Source organism: Myotis brandtii, unplaced genomic scaffold (assembly GCF_000412655.1).
Source record: "Myotis brandtii unplaced genomic scaffold, ASM41265v1 scaffold29, whole genome shotgun sequence".
Taxonomy (NCBI): domain Eukaryota; kingdom Metazoa; phylum Chordata; class Mammalia; order Chiroptera; family Vespertilionidae; genus Myotis; species Myotis brandtii.
In genome coordinates this window covers 2,977,429-2,998,334 of record NW_005361075.1, presented here as the reverse complement: position 1 = coordinate 2,998,334, position 20,906 = coordinate 2,977,429, and the positions used below count along the sequence as shown (strand labels likewise).

General features: G+C 40.4%; 1 protein-coding gene across 1 annotated transcript in view; it reads right to left on the bottom strand.

Annotated features, from left to right (window-relative positions):
- Window positions 1–350: 350 nt before the first annotated feature.
- Window positions 351–20,906, bottom strand: part of BIN2 (bridging integrator 2) — a 29,401-nt gene continuing 8,845 nt past the window's right edge. Inside the window, exons 2-12 of the mRNA XM_005869291.2 lie at window positions 14,908–14,962; window positions 14,525–14,619; window positions 13,827–13,922; window positions 12,270–12,377; window positions 11,915–12,000; window positions 10,742–10,817; window positions 9,828–9,910; window positions 5,692–6,457; window positions 3,447–3,527; window positions 1,576–1,650; window positions 351–824 (exon numbers count right to left, since the gene is read on the bottom strand). Coding sequence (XP_005869353.2) covers window positions 795–824; window positions 1,576–1,650; window positions 3,447–3,527; window positions 5,692–6,457; window positions 9,828–9,910; window positions 10,742–10,817; window positions 11,915–12,000; window positions 12,270–12,377; window positions 13,827–13,922; window positions 14,525–14,617 — 1,494 coding nt within the window. The 5' untranslated portion in view covers window positions 14,618–14,619; window positions 14,908–14,962 and the 3' untranslated portion in view covers window positions 351–794. The remainder of the gene's footprint in view (window positions 825–1,575; window positions 1,651–3,446; window positions 3,528–5,691; window positions 6,458–9,827; window positions 9,911–10,741; window positions 10,818–11,914; window positions 12,001–12,269; window positions 12,378–13,826; window positions 13,923–14,524; window positions 14,620–14,907; window positions 14,963–20,906) is intronic.

The window sequence follows — 20,906 nt, the reverse complement described above, 5'->3', positions numbered from 1 at the left end:
GGAATCTTTTTAAAATCCTGATTTCTGGGTCTCATCCTCCGGAAATTGTGTTTCTTTGTTATGGGGTGGGGCCACAACATTAGTAACAAAGAAACAGAATTTCCAGAGGATGAGGCCCAGAAATCAGGATTTAAAAAAGATTCCGAGGTGATTCTAATGTGCAGCCAAGGTTGAGAACCACTGCTGTAGCCCATGGCATCATCAAATAGTTAAAGCCAGAAGGTCAAGTGAACTGGAGGTCATGGATGTGACTAAAGATTTCTGAACCCAGGGTAGAAGCAATAACCTTGCCAACGCAGAGAACAGTGTGCTGGACTGGGACAACCTCCCTGTGTCAAGCGAAGACTCCATACATAGAATAAAGCTTTATTTAACAATCTGAAAATATGTTCTTTTGGCTTCAAGTCTTAAAAAAATGAGTGGTAAATCCAAGATTTGTTTCCCGTTCTCTAGTATGTATGGTTGTGTGTATGCATCTATAGATGCTTTTGCTTGTTATAGTCATTTTAGCCCCACTTTATTTAATATATAAAGTCTTATTGTATAACAATGCTAAAGTCTGAATTAAATATTCCCTGAGTCTAACAATCTCTTCTTCTAAGCCTGTCTGCCTCCCTCCTTCCCCTAAGTCTGCTCCTCAGCCTCCATTAATGCTAGGTCTTTAGAGACAACCAGCATCCACTTTGAGAACCTAGAAATGAATGTTAGACCTTAAGTCTCTGTGCTTATATACCCTCTAGCTGAAGAATCTCTCTGGGAGATGTACATATGTGGGTGGTCTTGGCAGTTACTCTTCAGAGTTGTGCACTTTGAATTGTAGATACCTGGAAAGTAAACATGATTGCATTAGATGCTCACCTGTCCTCCCACCAACCACTCAAGGAGGGTAAAAACTCAATTTGCTTCTATCAAACTATATTTCATGTCATGTAATATTGAGGGAAGTGAAGCTGGTTGTTGGGATTATTGTCAAAACTTTTTGCAGATACTGGTCATTGCATCCTTCATCATCTCTTTACAAGGATTCACAGGAGAAATTTCCTTTTCATCTTAGTAGCAGGAGTTGTTTGAAGGAATGGCATCATGAATTGGGTGCACTGATCAGATTTTTCTCTTCTTGGATGTTTAGAAAGTCTGGAACCAATTTTGTGATCCATCCTTAGTAAGTTTATTTCATAGAATGTATTTTTCTATTTGCCTAATTCATCGCTCCATTTTGTCACTGTCATTAATATATTTGAGTTACATTTTGTGTGTGTATATGTATTTGCCTTTTTGTATGTAACTTCTTTTTCTTTTTGAAATAAGTTCAGAAATAAATAAGTACTTGGGAGATAGGGCTATGGTGAGAGTTCAAGGCCAAGTGTTGGGGAATGGACACCCCAAACCCACAATGTCCCAGTTTACGCTTGGTTCCCCTGTTCCCACCTGCTTGACTTTGCTCTAAGGATACTGTTCACTGCTGGGTTCCCCTAGCAGCCATGGTGAAGATTCTAATCTGTAGTCAAACTTCTGTGCACTCCCAGTGACCAATATTACCACCCATCTTGGTCTCTGTGTATCTGTTCACCTTACCTCTTCTTGAAGCTCAGGTGCTGCGACGCTGCTGTCTTCTGGAACCACAGAGGCACGACGCCGGAGACCTTGGCTCTATAAAAAGAAGAGTTCTGCCAGTGAGAGGTGGCTCAACCTCCCCAGCCTCTCAGCTTAGGTCTTCTTTGCCTTACACTCTACAGGGTCACAGACAATACAAAGGGTAAACATACAATGTTGTTTCACTACAGCCTGACGGCACCAGGGAAGGCTTTACTGTCATCCTCTTTCCAAGATTCAGAGGGTGAAATGACTTGCTGAGACAGGTATCCAGGTCTTTGGGCTCTAGAGTTGTTTCCATAATCAGACACTGTAATTTGTGTGACATGCATCAGTATGTATGTCTATGTGGGAGTCTGTGAGGATATAAATATAGGTCTTAAGAACACTACCTACCACTTTTAGACTAACTCTCCTTAAGAATACACTGCAGTTAACACACTGAGATGATCCTAACCTATGGCAGTTAGGAGAGGCAAGTGGTATGCAGGGGTCCTCAAACATTTTAAACAGGGGGCCAGTTCACTGTCCCTCAGACCGTTGGAGGGCCGGACTATAGTTTAAAAAAAAACTATGAACAAATTCCTATGCACACTGCACATATCTTATTTTGAAGTAAAAAAACAAAACGGGAACAAATACAATATTTGTATTTGCATGTGGCCCGCGGGCCGTAGTTTGAGGACCCCTGGACTATAATGTTTTCTTTGGGAAAAGTTCTAGGTTCTGCAGTAGGAACCCAAAGTGTGAAAAGCTCTGTCTAGGAGCTGCTAAGCCAGGAGAAGGCCTTGGAACTCTACAATTAAGAATTAATTTATTTTTAATTGAAATTTAATTCACACACTATAAAATTCACCATTTTAGAGTATAACCAATTTCTATCAGTATGACAGCTACTTGAAATTTTCTGATTTTTCCTTATAGGAAAATTTTCTTCTGTTCTCTCCTCTGATTTCAGGCCAGGAATTACCTGAAAGGTAATACTACCTCCCAGAAAGTTATCATCCTCTCACAGGTATTTCAAATGCTAAGCAAGAACTAATTTCCTCATAATGATCTTTTTTATATGTGATCCATTTTATATGTGATATGTCCATAATTCTGCTTGAGAGAAAATACGATTTATGATGTATCTGCAAGGGAAGGGAAGTAAACAGATCTAGTAGGACAAAGGTTTCAGAGAATTGATGACACTGATAGGCCTAGGATCTAAGATGCTCTAGCTGCTTAATTCCATAGGAAAAATAGGCTTCCTTAGCTGATGACCAAAGCAATCCTGCAGGAAAGGCTGTGAGTAAACACTATAATTCTCAAACAAAACAAAACAAAACAAAAAACAATAACACTGTAATTCTCAAATATAAGGAGGTCGCCTCAGGGGAAAGGAGGTTGTGTCTTGTACCTCTTTCCAAAGGAGAACAGTATGATTAGCCTGTTCTTCAAAATAGACAGCAGCATCTTGGTCCCCATAATCTCCCTTTCAATAAGATTACTCCAAGAATGAAAATTTGTTTTATTATTCATCAGAGCCAAAAAGCTCACATTATTGCTGCCTCCATACTACAGTCATATATTACAAAGTCAAATATAAATTAATTTTGGATTTTCCATATTGTTGAGTTAATCTTCTTTGTGCAGAAATGTGAGAAGTAGCTATACTTGATTCGAAATTCCACAATTACCCTGGGCTTCTTCACTATCCATATGCCCCACATCTCTCTCTATCAGCATAGTGACCTCACACCAGAAACCAGCCAAGAGAAAGTTTTATATCTTGCTCTGTTAGGACCTTCAATACCTCATGTGAATCAAGTCTCAGGGCATAATAATGTTGATGACTTAGATTTTAGTACCTCAGGGGAGTCAGCCAAGATGAGCTTGTTGTTCTCTCCTTTGTCTTCCATCTTACTTGCCTTGTCAGGTTCTGAAAAACCCTGTAGATCAAAGAGGACAACGTAGAAGAAAGTTCCAAACCTTCACACCCTGGATACCACCCTGGTGCCTGTTGTTCATGTTAACTCCTCTCAGATAGCGGGAGGCTCCCAAGGTATCGTGGTCAACCTTCCTTAGGCATAGGCAGTGATAGGGTAGTGTGATCTGAGGGGTACCAGAAATCTCATACTCCCAGACAGCCACATGGCTCGTGCCCTGGCCTCTTTCATTGCCCCAATGTCACCTTCTCTGGCCACTCTGTTTAAAATCGCAATTCAGCCCCAATTCCCTACTTAATTTTTCTCCCTATCTTTTATCACCACTAATTATAATTTTACTTATTTATTCTGTTTTGTATTCATCTTCTCCCCTCCTCCACTAGGACATAAGATGCAGGAAGGCAGGGAATTTTACGCTTTGTTCACTGTAATACCCCACTTCCTAGGAAAGTGCCTGGTACATTGTAAGGACTCACTAAGTAATTGTGGAATGCATGAATGAATGAATCTTGGTACCATACAGTCAGATGTCTCACCCAAATCCTCCCTACACTGCACCTGACAGATGATCATATATCTTAGCTTTTAATATCAAGGAAGGAGAACTATTTGTCATGGTGGCCCATCACATTTTGTTGTTTAGAAGCCCCTTGTGTCCCCTTTCATATATATAATATTAATGTTTTTATTGATTTCAGAGAGAAAAAAGTAGAGGAAGAGAAGCCTAGAAACATCAATGATAAGAGAGAATCACTGATCAGCTACCTCCTGCATGCCTCCTACTGGGGACTGAGCGGCAACCCGGGCATGTACCCTAATGGAATCAATTGTGGCCTCCTTCCTGGTTCATGCGCTGACGCTAAACAACTGAACCATACTGGCCGGGCACCCCTATACAGTGGGGCCTTGACTTATGAGTGTCCCGACTAACGAGTTTTTCGAGATATGAGCTGTCTCTCGGCCGATTTTTTGCTTTGAGTTGCGAGCTAAAATTCCGGTTACGAGCCAGCTTCAGATACCCCACCGCTAGTTGGCGCAGCGAACGTCACAGTGAACGCCACAACATCAGCCCAGCATCACGTGTCTCACTCGTTCACTGTTGATTTGACATACGAGTAATTTGAGTTACGAGCTCCGTCAACGGAACGAATTAAACTCGTAAGTCAAGGCCCCACTGTATTTAAAAAAATTTTTTCCATACCATTTTTTAACAGAGCTAATTGCTAAAAGTTTCCCTGGTATTGATTCAAAATGTACTTTAAAAAATCTTTATACATAGGGCCTAGTTCTGCCCTCAGGAATCTCATAGAATACATCAAATCTCTCTATGATAGCCTTTCCATCTGAATAGAATATGACTTGATTGCTAGATTCTTCACAGACCTGCTTGTTCTCCAGAGGGGCTGTGTCTCTATTTTAACACCATTCTTTTCTCATCCACATTCTCATCTGTCAAAAGCCCATCTTTTTTGCTTTCCTTCCTCTCTGAGTTCCTTCTAGGTCTTTCTTATCAATGAAATGATTCTTTGCCAATTTGGTTGAGGTCTATTTACCACAGTCACAAGTATGACAAACTGAAGTGAGACCCTCTTCCCTACCCCCTATTCAAAAGTTAAAGCTTGCTGTAACCGGTTTGGCTCAGTGGATAGAGCGTCGGCCTGCGGACTGGGGGGTCCCAGGTTCGATTCCGGTCAGGGGCATGTGCCGTGGCTGCGGACACATCCCCAGTGGGGGGCGTGCGGGAAGCAGCTGATTGATATTTCTCTCTCATCGATAATTCTCGCTCTCTATCCCTATCCCTTCCTCTCTGTAAAAGATCAATAAAATATATTTTTTTAAAAAGTTAAAGCTCAAGATGTCAGGTATAGATTCTTTATTGGAACTCCCCAAACTTGTAGCAAAAAATAAAATTAGTAGAAATCTTTCATAGTATTATTAGAGATAAGCCCTTTGTAGAAGTCAAATACCCTAAGAGTACAGGTCACTAAATTAATTGCTCTGGAGATGTGAAACAATCCCCAGAACAACAACAAAAAAGTGGTCAAGAGTATTCTTGAGACTATAATATGACAAAATCTGATTAACTGTGGGACAACCTGGCCATAGTAAAGATGATGTACAGGGAGGTTATAAAAGAGAATAGAGACTTAATCAAATGCACTCTCACCTGAGGGATCACCGAGGTGGGGGAAGTACAAAGATCTGGGTTCAGATTGTCGGTGTTTTCCTTTTCTCTGTCCTCAGGAGTTCTTACTGGCTTCTGTGGTGGCTGTGGATCAAGAGGAATCTCGAAAGTGGCCCTAGAACTAGGACTTGGAGGCCCAGTCCCCAAGGAGGCCCTGGGGCTGGTGGGTGAACCTGGTTCAGAGGCTGCAGGACTGGAGGGTATGTTCCCTGAGGGGGTTCTGGAGCTGGGAGTGCCTCTGGGTGGAGGAGGCCTATTAGGGGGTGCTGAGGTCCTCTGGACAGGGGCTCTCTTCTTTAGTTGTTTAGACCCTTCACTTGAGGTTCGGGTTCGGAGGACAACTTCTGGGAGAGATGCCGGCTGCTCTGAAGGGATTAGGGCTCTGCCTGGGGATGGATCTGGGGAGCTAGAGAAAACTTCCTCCTGGGACTCGCCACCCTCAGTGGGCTGGGGAGAAGAGGGCTGGGCCTGGGTAGGGCCATTGCAGGCTGGCAGAGGCTCTTCCTCCTCAGAGGAGTTTGCTTCAGCCTCTTCTTTCTCTATTTCCTTTTCTTTTAATGGCTCTTCTTTAATCTCAGGGTTGTCTTCTCCCTGAGCTGGATCCGATGTTAGCTCTTCTTCACTTGCTGAGATGGACTCCTTCTCACTTGTCAAGGAAAGTGTAGAGGGACTGGTAGGTGAGGTAGGAGGGCTGGAGACTGTAGATGTTCGAACTGGGGAAGAGATGACTAAAGAGCGTCTGCTGCTGCTAAAAAATGAAGGACATTCAGATTCAGAAGAGCAAAAAAAAAATGGAAGTTTTATTGGGTATTTTTAAGTACCCCCAAATAATGATGCATGCTATAGAATAACAGAATAAAATAAAATGACACTAGAAAGTCTATATAATTTGCAATAATGCTTATGTTATCAAGTAGAGTGTAAAAAGCTATATCAAAATCTCAATTATTTACAAATATATAAAGAAAAAGAGACCAGAAAGTAACAAGAACATACTAACAAAATATTTTCTCTAGGGAAAAGATTCATGGGTGATATGAGGTTGATCTTCATGGATTCTGCATTTGCAAATTCACCGACTCCCTAAAATTTACTTGTAACCCAAAATCAATACTCGTGATGCTTTCATGGTCATTCATGGACATGTGCAAGCTGTGAAAAATCAGTGCCTAACAGCACTTTCTCACCTGAGGTCTAACAAGGAAATATTCTGCCTTCTTGTTTCAGCTCTCACATTGTAAACATGTCCTTTTGCCATATTTTTCACTGCTGTACTTTTGTTAGTGGTTTTTTTGTTTAAAATGGCCTCCAAGTGTAGTGCTAAAGTGCTAAGAGCTAAAGGACTGTGATGTGCCTTACAGAGAAAATATGTATGTTATAAGCTTTGTTCAGACATGAGTTATATAATTCTGTGGGCTGTGAGTTCAATGTTAATGAATCAACAACATATATTAAATAAACTGTCTTTAAACAGAAACACACAGAAGACAAGGTTATGTATTGATCAGTTGATGAAAATGTTGGGACCAGGGACTCACAGAAACCTAACCCTGAGTTTCCCCTGGGAACAGTGGTTCAGTATTCACTAATTTAGTGCTGATGGTGACTTTATAGAACATAACTACCATAAATAAAAAATTTAACTGTAACATGTGTCAAGTAGGCTGGATACTGTGTTAAGTGCTTCTACAGCCAGCATTACCTTAACTCCTCACCTTCTTAAGGCCTCCTGTGTACTGTACACTGAGTGATTAAGCAACTCACAAGTCTTTCCTTGACAGGTGCCAACTATGTGTTGTGCCCTGAGCACTAGGATGGGAGATGGGGATAGGAAGAGAAAGAGGTAAAAGAAAGTTCCTTCTAAGGGAGTTTCTGATACGACATAAGCTGAGTGATACAAGGTTCTTTCTAGCACTACAATTCTAGAGGTCAGTAGGTGTAGAAGGCCCAGGACACAGCAAGAAAACACCAGATTTCCCTACAAGGTTCTGAGACATCTTGGTGTAATCATAAGTTTTAGATGAATGAACAATTAGAGAGAACTATGGTTTTCAATATTGGAAAGAGGAGAGAATTTTTTGATCAAAAGGGATTTCTCCTAGGAAGTCTACTTTGGCTCTTTACTGATTCTTTTTAATAGTTTGTAACTAATTGCTAAATGAGAAGTTCAAGCAACAGATGTGAGCCCTATTCTTTCATCAAGTCTCAAGCTCAATTTCATCACCTCTTTAAAGCCTTCTCAGGCTGTCTGTACATTGGCAATTACTTATCTCTCTGGCATTCCTACCGGTCTCATTAGGCATTTTATAAGTGCAAAAGTTTAAGTTGGTCCTTATCTCCTTATGCACATTTTCTGTCCTTTCAACTTTTTGTAAATCACTTCAGGGAAAGAACAAATCTCTATGTCTTTGGATCCCTAATTCTCAGCATAAAACTTGACCATAGAAGGAACGTAATCAAACTTCCTGAATAAAGGCTTCCAAATAAGAAAGTGATCACATTCTGAGGGACCAGTGAATTGCTTATACTCACCAGCATAAAGAATGTATGATGGCAATTGACACCATAAAAAAAAGAAAAAAGTGGAAAATCAATCCATAACAGATTAAAAATATTTGCAATGAGTATCATTAAATAATTAATATCCAGAATATTTTTAACCCCCCCAAAAGTTCATATAACTAAAATATTTTAAAAAGGGTATAGAGCCTGGCTGGTGTGGCTCAGTGATTGAGCACTGAGCCATGAACCAATAGGTCACAGGTTTGATTCCTGGTCAGGGCACATGCCCTGGTTACAGCTCAATCTCCAGTAGGGGGCAGGCAGGATTCTCTCACTGATGTTTCTACCTCTCTCTCTTCCTCTCCCTTTCTCTCTCTCTAAAAAAAATAAATAAAAAGGGTAAACAATCCAAATGAAAAATTTGAAAAAAAAATAAACAGGAGACTTACAGAACAGGAATCTTAAATGGCTAATAATGTGAAAAGATGTTCAAGCTCATTAGCAATTGTGGAGATGTGAATTAAAACTGCAAAAAAATTAGATTTCATACCCATTAGGTTGAAAATTAAGTATGACAACGTTACATATAGCAAGAATATGGAGCAATGAGGGCTTTTATTTACTGTTGGTGGATTGTAAATGGAAACAATCACTCTGAAGAACAATTTGGCAATGGCAGTATCTAGTAAGGCTGAAGAAGCCCAAATGCACAGACTCTGTGGCTCAGCAATGCCACTCCCTGTACACACCCTAAGGAAACTCCTGATAATATTCACAAAGAGAAATGTAAAATGTGTTCACTGCAACATTATTTGTAATAGCAAAAACTAGGAAACAATCCAAATATTCATTAGCAGGAGAAGAGATAAATTGTGAACTAGCCATACAACAGCATCCATAACAGTATGGAAAGAACAGAACTAGCAACATGAAACAACAAGAATAAATAAATCTCACAAACAATACTAAGAACAAAAGAAGTTTTTAAAAAATACAGTATAATTCTATTTATATGGTTTAAAAACATGCAAAAAAATAATTTCTGTGTGTATAATAAAAGTAAAAAGACATGCAGGGGGATAATAGATACTAAATTTAAGATAGTGATTACCTTTGGTGGAAAGTGAGTGGGGAAGAGATACTGGTAGCTTCAATTATATATATAACTAGAGGCCTGGTGTACAAAATTCGTGCATGGGTAGGGTCCCTAGGCCTGGTCAGTGATGAGGGCCGATAGGGGCCTTCTGGCTGCCAGCTGGGGCCTTCCTTCGTTCCACACCACCCCTGGTGGTCAGTGCACGTCATAGCGAGCGATAGAACTCCTGGTCTCCCAAACTCCCCCAGGGACACTTTGCATATTAAACTTTTTTATATATAGTTGTTTTCTTAAATTTTGTGGTAGGTATGTGGCTATTTGTTGTCTTACTCTTTATACTTGTAGTTATAGCTGAAATATTTCATAACAGGTAAAAGAATTTACATAGGGGTGTAACAACAGACAATATCATGCACATAAGCACACAGGAATGGCCAGGATTTGGGATGGAAGACAAGACTGTTGAATATGTTCACATACCGGACAAGTGAAACAAGAAAGAGTCTCAGAAATTGCTCACCTTGATAGTCCCTTCACCACAAAGACTTTGTTGGAATGTTGCTTCTCCAGTTTGCTCATCACTTCGTAGAGATTGTGGTTCAGCTAGAGCCAGCAAGAGAGAAGGAGATGCTAGCCAGATGGAACCTGAAACTGGCATATCCCTTCTCTACTTTCTTTCAGACAGCTCTCCCAAATAAAACCTTCCCACCCTTAATTATAAAACTCCTCTTCATTTCTTTGGCAGGGTCCTGTCCCACCACCCCTTCCTCCTTGACTTCCTTCTTAAGTTCTGCTTCTTCCATCAGACTGACAGCTTTTAAGGTTGGGTCCTTGATGTTTGAGATTCTAGCTTCTCAGGTGATCCAGGAAATGAAAACTCATGGTAATATTAACTAGGCAAATCATAATTTAGCCAAAATAACTGTGGAGCGGAACATGTGTGCATGTGGATGTGAATGTAGTTGATGATAGCTAAGAGTCTTGGAATCCCAGGACTAGAAAAGACCCCATGAGGTCAGTTCTGTGCCTGCATGTCCTGAGTAGGATTGGCCCTATTCAAGACCAATGAACTACCAGAGAAACTGACTGGTGCTTAAACACTATCCTCTTTGTTCTATAGCAACCAAAGACAGATATTCCACTACTTAGTTCCCCATTTCAGCTGTTCCTTCCATAGGCCTAACTTCCTTTATTCATCTGAAGTTCAAGTTTTGATCCTATTATTCACTTGTTAACGGGGATGGAAAGGACCCTCTGATATGTATTTATGCTTTAATATGGTCAACACAGTTTAATCAAGTGCTTTTGTTTCATGAGAAAAGGGTAAAAATCTGTGGTACTGATATGGATACTAATGATTATGTAAATTAGGACTACTTTCATATTTACTACAAAAATCCACTGAGATGTCTAAATTGACCAGCTGTATCTCACCTTGCTCATTTCCCTGTAGAAGACATCCTTCAAGTTGGAAATGTTTTGAAAGATGGTCACATAACAGCCAATACGACTATCAGGAGGCAAAACAACAAACATCCAGGTAAAGGGTTGGTAAAGAAAGTCTTTTTTTGAAAACACAAGGTAGGAGCTTTAGCCAAAGCCAGCCACCACCAAGGACCCTCAGAGAAAAGCACCCCACATCCTAAGACTCAGGATGTTCTGGGATCTGCTTCATCAGAGCCAGCCCAGGAGCACACCTGACTCTCAGGAGTGAGAAGGCCAGAGGAGACACTCAGCCCAGGCTGACACCAAAGTGTAACAGATCTCTAGCTGCATGAAGTTATCTGATTCAGGCTCTTCAGGTATTGAAGCAGACATTAAAGTGCTTTGAAGAATTTTTAAAGTGCTATATAAATATAAGGACATACAAAAAAGGGAAAATATTATATGCAAATAAAAAATAAATATAGGGCCATACAATTATAATAAGTAATTATTCTTTCTCATTATGCAATATTGAACTTCTGTGAAGCTATATGTACATTAATGGAATTCTACTGGAATTGAATTGGGAAAATTTACATTTCAAGAAACTATTAAATTTCACTTCTATTTAAATTAAGTCACATAATGTTTTAGAGTACATGTAGTTATTAAAAAGGTTCCATCATATGTAAACTAATATTAAGTGACAATGTGAATACAATGGCTGCAACTGCATTAAAACATAGCTTGTACAGTGAAAAGAAAATAGGATACAAATAGAATTTCTGCTCAGATTCCTCTTCCAGTGTAAAAAATTTACATCTAAAGCACTTTTACCTACTGTGAAGCAAAGACATCTTCATTAATGGAAATAATCATCCCATGATTTATCTATGTAAATCTGGATGAACATCCTTGTGGCATGAAACCAGATACTCTTACTGTGCATAATGACAGCACTTTACTTGCAAGCTCTCTCCTATTCAACAAGCATCTTGTCTTTAAAGCCGGAAAAGCTGGCAGGGCAAGGATAGTTATCTCTGTATTGCATATGAAGAAACCAATGTCTAGAGAGATAATATTGCCTAATATTACACAAGTTAGCCAGGCTGAGGCTACAACCTACTCTTGGATGCTTTTTTTTCATGAGGTGACAGCACTTTCCAGAATCTTAGTCATTACCTATTATACAGAACAGGTAGCTCCTCTAGTAGTTCTTGGTTCAGGTCTTCAAACACAAGCTGGGCTTTGTTGAACTCTTCATCTGCCTGGTTGGTGAAAGAGACAGGACAATTCCCCTCAATCCTGAGCCCCAGGATAGACGCTGCTGCTTTTATCCTTTCAGGGACCAGGCTTACTTGGAACCATGCCTCTCCTTCTCAGAGCCATGCCCTCCCCAGCCTTTACTCTCTGGCTATCCTTAGAGCATCGGTGTCAGAGGAAACAGGGACTTCCTTCAGGACCCTGGAGGTTGAATTTATCATTTCCTAAACCTAGCGTGACTGGGGAGGCTTTACCAGGCTTTTTTTTTTTTTACCTTGGCAATCTTGGCCTCATCTTTCTTCTTGGCATTCTGCACCGCCTCCAGGTGGTGTCGAGCACTGTCATAGTCCACGAGTTTCCGACCCCTCTTGGCAATTCTTTCCTAACCCAGAATCATGAGAAAAAGCCTTGATATTCTTCAGTGGCCAGGAAGTAGGTAACAGAGTATCAAACAGAGAGGCAAGATTCCTGGGTCCTATTACCAAATTTCAAGTTCTAATATGCTTTTGTACCCAAGGGATCTCCCTTATCTGGAAAGAATGGGAGTTTTCAGGGGGAAATAAAGGGCATTCCCACACTTGGAGGCCTGCATTAAATATTAACATTTCCTACGAACTCACTAGAAACTAGTTCAGCCTCTGGGATAAGTGGTCTTGAGAATCCTATGAAATTGAAAGGCAGGAGTTTTGGATTTCACGCCCAACACTGCCATTTATTAGCCTTGTGACCGAGGGCAAGGCCCATCTCTTGTGAAGCCTCAGTAGCCTTATTTGTCTTTTGGTGTTATTTTAAAGATCAAATGCTGAATATGAAGTGCTTTGAAAATCCTAAAGCACAATAAAGATATTATGACCACTGAGAGTCTCCTCAATCTCATCCAAACTACAAAGTATACTGTTATTGACCCGTCTTATTCTTTCAATCACAGAATTTGAAAGGATCTTAACAATTATTTGGTCCACGTTCCTATGCAATACATGAACTATCTCTACAATTACTAAATTAAGAAGTACTTTGACTTCTGTTTGAACAGAGAATAGACAACCCACTACCTTATAGTATATTCCATTTTACTTCATCTTGGGAAAGCTCTAACTATGGGAAAATTAAGGCTCCCTCTCATTTCTTCCTATTAATCTAAAATTAGTGCCTGGCAGACTAGGTGATATTAATTGAATGAATTCTAATTCTGCTTTCTGGAACTGTTTAGAACAGGTTCACTTCCTTTTTAAACTAACAGACTTTCTAATATTTGCAGATAACTATTATGACTCCTTCTGCTTCTCTACAATAAACATCTTTTAGTCTCATTAGCTGTTTCAAACAACTAAAAGGGATGCTCTAACCTGGATCTAGTTTAAAATCAGTCCAAATCTAGTTCACTGAAATCTAAGTCTAAACATAACCTCCACACTACCTTTAACCCTCCACCCTAACCTCTTGACTAACCCTCAACTTTATTTTATTTTTTTAAAAATATATTTTATTGATATTTTACAGAGAGGAAGGGAGAGGGATAGAGAGTTAGAAACATCGATGAGAGAGAAACATCGATCAGCTGCCCCCTGCACACTCCCTACTGGGGATGTGCCCGCAACCAAGGTACATGCCCTTGACCGGAATCGAACCTGGGACCCTTCAGTCTGCAGGCCGATGCTCTATCCACTGAGCCAAACCGATCAGGGCTAACCTTCAACTTTAATCCTTCTCCTAACCTACTCAACTTTGTTCCTAACCACGGGCTCCAACTCTACTTATAAGTTTAACCCAATAGGGTCTCTTATATGGGCCACTCATAACCCATCCCTGATTGTGTAAATCCAGTGAGTACCTTAATTTCACCAAACTGGGCTACATAGTTTTCCATGGTCCTCAAAGCCTGGTCAGCTAGTTTCTCTTCATAGTCTTCCCAAAGGAGATCATTATTCTGTGGGACAGAGGCAAAGGGGAGTTGTGAGGGCTCCACTTCTCAACAACTGCATACCAGGGAAATACCCAAAGTCTTTCTGCAGCGGACTTCCTTGTTTGAGCACTGGGAAGAATCAGATGAAGAAACAGCCCTTCCCCAAGGAACTGCCCTATAAAAGGTTAGACATACATTCAGGGATTAAAAACAGGAATAGATGGTCAGAGTATTGGACTCTAGTGCTTGAAGGATAGGTAAGTTTGGGAGTAAATAATTACATGAAGTTAGGTTTCATGAAACCTTCCATAAGGTTTTAAAGAGGGGAAAAGGGTCAAAAACAGAGAGTCCACAGATTAGGGAAAACCTGTTTCTACCCTCATAGTTGCAGTTTTTTCTTCTACCTGTGACTGAGACTATACAAATGAACAGTGTGAATTGGCTCCTGCCCTTGACCGGAATCAAACCTGGGGCCATTCAGTCAGCAGGCCGATGCTCTATCCACTGAGCCAAACCGGCTAGGGCTGGCTCCTTTGTTTTCCTATTTGCTTGATGGAGACGCTAAGGTGATGTTGAAATGAGGGCAGGAGTGAGTTGGGAAGAGTTGGAAAGCCCGGAACACTTACCCCTACAATGGCCTTCAGCTCCTCATGACCGTCCCACTCACTGCTGTAGATCTCCTGCAGGGTTTCTGACACTCTCTTTGAGCTTTCATGCATTACTGAAAGGAGAGAGCTCCATAAAGTTTCCCAAAAGTAGTTTGGAATAATCATACGGGTGACAGGCATATCAGGGGGATAAACTGAGAAGGTTTGGGTTATCAGTGAGGGAAGCTGGCTGGGGCTGGGATAGAAAAAGTTACTCTTCCTTGGCCCTCCAAGTTCCAGGAGTCAGAAGCAAGCAAGCAAGCGATAAAAACCCTGAGTACGGTTGGGTTTCTTCCCCATCCCCCAAACCTGCCAGAGCTGCTTAAAAGCCTCTGCATTTTCTCCAGTGCTACAATACCCACCTTTGACTGCACTCAGGAAGTTCTTCAGCTCCTTGTATAGCTTGAGGCCCTCTGCCTGAAAGAGAAATGCCTTTGGTGACTAAAGAGATATATGTGGAAAGACGCTGCAGAGGTCAAAGTATAAAAGTAGCTTAAAAGCAGGGATCAATCCTGAATTTCTTCAAACACTTGCAAATGTAAATTAGCTTTTACTCTCTTTACCAAGAAGTTGAAGGTTGTCTCTTTGGGGCAATTTTTAAGGGGAAATTGTTCCCACTGCATTGGTATGTCTTCTTTCCCATGTCCTTCCTTCCAGTGAACAAGAGCCTATACCTAAGTTTCTTTGTTGAAATTCAGTGATCATCTGGCTTATGCCTTGCTCTCTGGGTAAACTGCTACCATCTTCTGCAGACACCAGACCCTCTTCCTCCCCTGCTCCCTCACACAGGACATTCTTCTCCTCCCCTAATGTCCTTCTCTGCGTTAGCCCACTTGACCCTTCCCTTCCATCAGCCACCTGCTTTATACTTTCTTCCAAGGAGCCTCATCATTGACTCTCCTGTTCCAACTCCAGTGTCCTCACTCATAGTTCTATCTATCTGCCTGATTCGATCTTTGCTCCTGTGTCTGAATTCTCACTTTTTATGCTAGGCTAAGAGTCAGTTTGTGGCTCAGCCTCTGGGTGGCAGTGTTTTTGGGTTGGCCTCTGAGTCTATACAGCTTCTCTATCCTTTTTTAATTGTTACCCTGCTCTGTGTTGTTGGTGGGACTCTGAATTCTCACTTTTTATGCTAGGACTCCCAAGCAAAGATTAGGTCTCTTCCCTCTAAAAAAAAAAGAAGGGAGGAGGAGATGAAGGTATCATTTAGGTTTTGCAGTTCAACTCTCAACTCAATAGATGAGCTACTTTTGTTATAGCTCTGACAAATGTTCATTTAGCCTCTGCTTCTTGAATACCTCCAGCAACCAGAAACTCACATAATGTTTTGTTGAGGATGAACTTCATTTTAAAATAGCTCTATCAGAACTTTTGCCCACTGGCCTTACACCGGCCTTCTGTACCCTTGGCAGATATAATTTCTCTTGCACATATGTTTAAAGAGATCTTTCACATGCCCTGTACCAAGTCTTTTTCACAGGTTTCTTCAGTTGTTCCTCAGGGTGTTTTTTTAGAGACCCTTTCCCTTCTGTGTGAACTCCAGCTTTTAGGAGTTAGATAAGAAGGAAGTTAGAGGCCAGACCATTGACATTTTGGAGCCTGACTTTAGGAGTATGGGACTGGCCTGAAAGGCCAGGCCCATGGGTCAGAAGCGTGATCCTCCTACCGGTTCAGGTGATGAAATATCTGAGCTAAGATGCATTATTCAGTACATACTTGTGAACTAGTTCATTTGTTTTATTTGCTTGTGCTCATTACTGGGTAGGCTATTGAGCATACCAAAAGTATAAAAAATTTATAGGAGAAAACCTGAAAATTCTATCTAACAATTTAAATTAAAATTTTGTGTACATCTTTGAAGTAAAGACCATTATTTGTTTAATTTTAGCAGAAAATCTAGATCTACTCAGTCAAATAAAGAAAACTGGACTAATTATTTCATTTATCTTCTTGCCTCCAGAGCTCTCCTCTAAGCCAGTCCAAACTTTTCACCATACTTCAGGTTAATAGTCCTCCTCAAGGGGCTGAATACCAGGCTCAAGGGACATGAAAACAAAGATAGTCTCAAGGTAGTCTAACACACTGTGAGAGAGGGGGAAGAACTGGGATTGTGTAGTGTGTCATAGCAAATGAGAATAAAGACAACAGTAGAGAAATTACCAAAAAGAGTCAGATGCTACAGAGCGGTTAGAATGCAGGAAGAATCTGTAAAAGTTACTGGACTTGGTAATGGGAGGTCACTGTTGACCGTGAGAAAGTGTTTCAATGGCATTATGGAGACAAATTTGGTCGGTTAAAAAAAATTCAGAAACACTCAGCATTCACCAGAAAGGATGTCTCACTTCCTCCTCGTTTTTTCATTAACAGAAAAAAAGTTTAATAGTCTAACATGTTAAATGTACATAATATTTGTTTTAAAATCTTTATTGTTGAAAGTATTACATATGTCCCCCTTTTCCTCCTATAGACCCCTTCTAGCCCACCCCCACTCCCACCCAGGCCTTCACCACCCTATTGTCTGTGTCCATGGGTTATGCATATATGCATATAAGTTATTTGGTTGATCTCTTCTCACCCACCAACCATAATACCTTTTAAACATGGCTATGGTAGGTAGGTATAAGTTTGGGAGTTTTGCAAATGTGATAACCCAGGTTTTAAAAAGTTCTGAAAGAGTTTTAGGGATTATAGAAATTAACAAGGATTTAAATTTATTTTTTGAAAGAAAACAATTCGGACTCAACTCTTTACTTCACCGTGAAGATTTGGTCTGAAAAATACATATGTGAAGAACAAAAGCTGGTAAAATCTTACATAATTTCTATAAATAAAATTCTTAATTTTTATCCCATTGGATATTATATGGCCTAGAAAACCAGGTCAATAATCAGGCTACCATACTACCATCGTGCAGGTTGTATGCACACTGTTCAATACTAGGGGAACTATTTAAACCATAGTCCATAAAATGTGAATGCCTTCTGCCCTCCATCACACCTCATGAAAGTCCAAATCCATTTTTGTGTTTTAGAATCAAGCCTCCTCAAAGTTCTTCCTTTATGCTCTTGATCCTTCCTTTGAGGAGATGAAGTGGTGGTAGTAGGATGCGGGGTGGCGAAAAACACTGAATGTCATTTTAAAATTATTATTATTGTCTAAAGTTTTACATATGTCTTCTTTTTCCCCAATTGACACCCCCACCCCCCAGCCATTCCCACACCGGGCAAGCCCCCACCGCCCCAGTGCCTGTGCTGAATGTCATTGTATTTCTCTGACCTGTCTTCCCTGAAATGTCTCCAGGCTAAATCACCCCAGGTTCTCACTTGTCTGGGAGTCAAATACTTGTCTCTGCCACCAACTAGCAAGTTATTCTGCTTCTCTGGCTTTAGTTTCCTCATCTATAAATGCCGGGTAAGGCGATGTTTAGCTCTAAATCTTTGTATCGCTTCTGCTCTCTGAAGCCTTGTCAAATTCCTGGCAGCACTATAAAGAGTCTGAGTTAGTCCCTCCCATCCCTATACAAACAGTCCCAGCCCTCAGTTAATGAACCACTCACTCTGGAAGCTTCTCCTAAGCACGCAGGTAGGTAAACAGAGCTATGTTCTCTAGGAGACTGGGGTAGTGAGGATAAAGAAGGCCCCAGTCCTGGGGTTCCCTACTTGCTGGAGAAAAATGGACCAGAGAAACCCAAACATTCAGCAAAATAAGTAAATAGCATGACCAATCCTGAGCAAGTGCTGAAAGTGTTTGATCTAATGGAGGTCCAGAAGGGGGAAGATAAAGCTAAATTGTTAGATTGGATTTTAAAGGCAATGATTTGGAAGCAGCTCTCAGCTACCAGAAATAAGGGATTAAAGTACTGCTTGGGAAAAAGAATTCTTCCTATATAATATGTTTTGGAGAGAGGGAAAAGAGGGAAGCAAGTAGAGCCCTCAAAGAAAAATTACCTATGGAAATTTGATTAGGAACCTAGGGAAGTGCAAGGCCTTGAAATCAGGTTGGAAAGTTTAGGAGTGATATTTTTTTATTAACAAAAAGTTTACCTACAAGTTGACTGTGGATGAGGAAAAGGGCACGTGACCAACTGGTCCAATTTCCAGAATGCTTAACTTTCAATCTCTGGCCTTGTCCTTTTTCCTCCTGTTCGTCTTAGCCATCCCAGGTCAGCCTCAGACCAGACTGTATTATCACTCTCTTTCTTCTTAAACTGTGAGAGCCTTGATGGCAGGTATGTTTCTTATCTGTGAAGTCCCAGCATCCAGCCCAGTACCCACATGCAGCAGGCACTCATGAAATAAATGTTTGTTAAATGAACTTTCCAAGCATGTTCAAACACGAGTTACTATAGGTGCAGCATTCTCTCAGAAGCAAAGTTTTTCCTTGTTCCTAATCTAACGCCATTTCATTTCTCAAAAATATTCCCCCTATCAAGTGACATTTAGTTGGTGGGCTCGCAGAGAGAATTCTGAGGGAACTGTCCCATCTGATATTCTTTTTCTTCTTGATGATCCCATCTCTTATCCTTTCTATTCACACATCTGCCATTGCAGCACCATCTTATAAGGCAGAGAGGGAGAGAAAGGACTGAGGGACAGAATGGGCCAAGAGCTGGAAACCTTTCAAAGTGGGTGTCATCTTACTGACTCCTGTTCTTTTTACCCTGGAGTTGAAAGTAGAACAATAACTGGAGTTGAGAAGAGGCCATGGGAGGCCTTTATTGAGGTACAGGGGGAAAAAGCACAGGTTTTAAGTCTGAATCCTGCAACTCTTATGCTGTTACCTTGATGAAATCATTTCCCTCTCAATCAGATCCTATTTCCCCTCAGAGGAGTTAGACTAGATCAGTGGTTGCCAAATGCTGTTCTCAGAGTAGCTGCTACATCACAATTACTTAGAGAGCTTAATGTAAAACACAGATTCCCTAGTTAATGAGCACCTATGGCTGTTAATACCACACAAAAAGGAGACAACCATAATGGTGTGCCTCCAGCTGGGAGAATAGAACACCTACAATAATAAATATTCTTGCCACCAACCAAAAGAAACAAAAACAAAAATATGAATCTCATCAAGGCTCTAAATCTAACTATTAATTTTCAGAAAATACAAGTGATAGAGGAACATGTTAAACATACGGCGGGGATTCAATCAGCAAAATTTAGACTGCAGGAAATGACAGGAAAACAACCTAGTATCATCAGCAAATAAACTACAAAGGGAGGGATTAGAAACCTACAGATTAAGAGATTTAATTTTAAGAGATTTAAACATGTCAACCAGTTGCTGATGTAAACCAACTATAAAAAAGACACAATTAAGGGAGTGTGAACATTATCTTAATCAATAAAAAAATATATTAAAAAAAAACAAAACAAAAACAAACAAAAAAAAAGTTATTGCTAATATTTTTCAATATCACTAAGACATATCTTTTTTTTACATATGTTTCAGTGAGATAGTCAACATGAACTATCTGAAAAGATATTTGTGTTATTCTGTTAAGTGAAAAAGGCAAGATATAAAACCATATAAATGGAATAATTTCACTTTTGCAAACCTCTTTTATTTATAGTGGATATATTTAGAGATCATACACATATATAGCAAAGTAATTGTAAGGATATAAAACAGTATAAAATAACCATTTTTAAATTAATTTTTTTATTTTTGTACTTTCTGATTTGTTATGAGTAAATGTTTACAGAAAAATATTTTTAGGTGCAAATAAAATATTTTAGGTGATTTTATATATCACAGGGTATTTTTTCCATTGCTTTTTTTTTTTTTTTCTGAGAGAGAGTGGAAGGGAGGGAGGGGGAGAAAGAGAGAAGGAGGAGAGAAATATTGATGCAAGAGCCATATTGACTGGTTGCCTCCCACACATGCCCCAACCTGGGGCAGGGAGCGAACCTGCAACCCAGGTACCTGCCCTTGACCAGGAATCGAACCTGAGACCCTTCAGTGCTCGGGCTGACGCTCTAACCAGAGAGACACCAGCCAGGTAGGTGATTATATTTTAAAAGAGTCCTTATCTTTAGAGGTCAATAATGTAATTTTTAAAAATTTATTTTTATTGTTTAGAGTATTACAAATGTTCCCCATTTTACTCACTTTGTCCTTCTACACCCGGTTCCCACCCCACCCCACCCCAGACCTTTACTTCACTATTGTCTGTGTCCATGGGCTATGCATATCTATACTAATAAAAGAGAAACATGGTAATTAGCGTATGACCGCTACCCTTCCCATTGGCTAATCAGCATATCCTTATGCAAATTAACTGTCAGCCAAGATGGCGGCCGGCAGCCATGCACTGAAGCGAGCAGGGAGGCTTGCTTGCTCCAGTGACGGCGGACTCCAA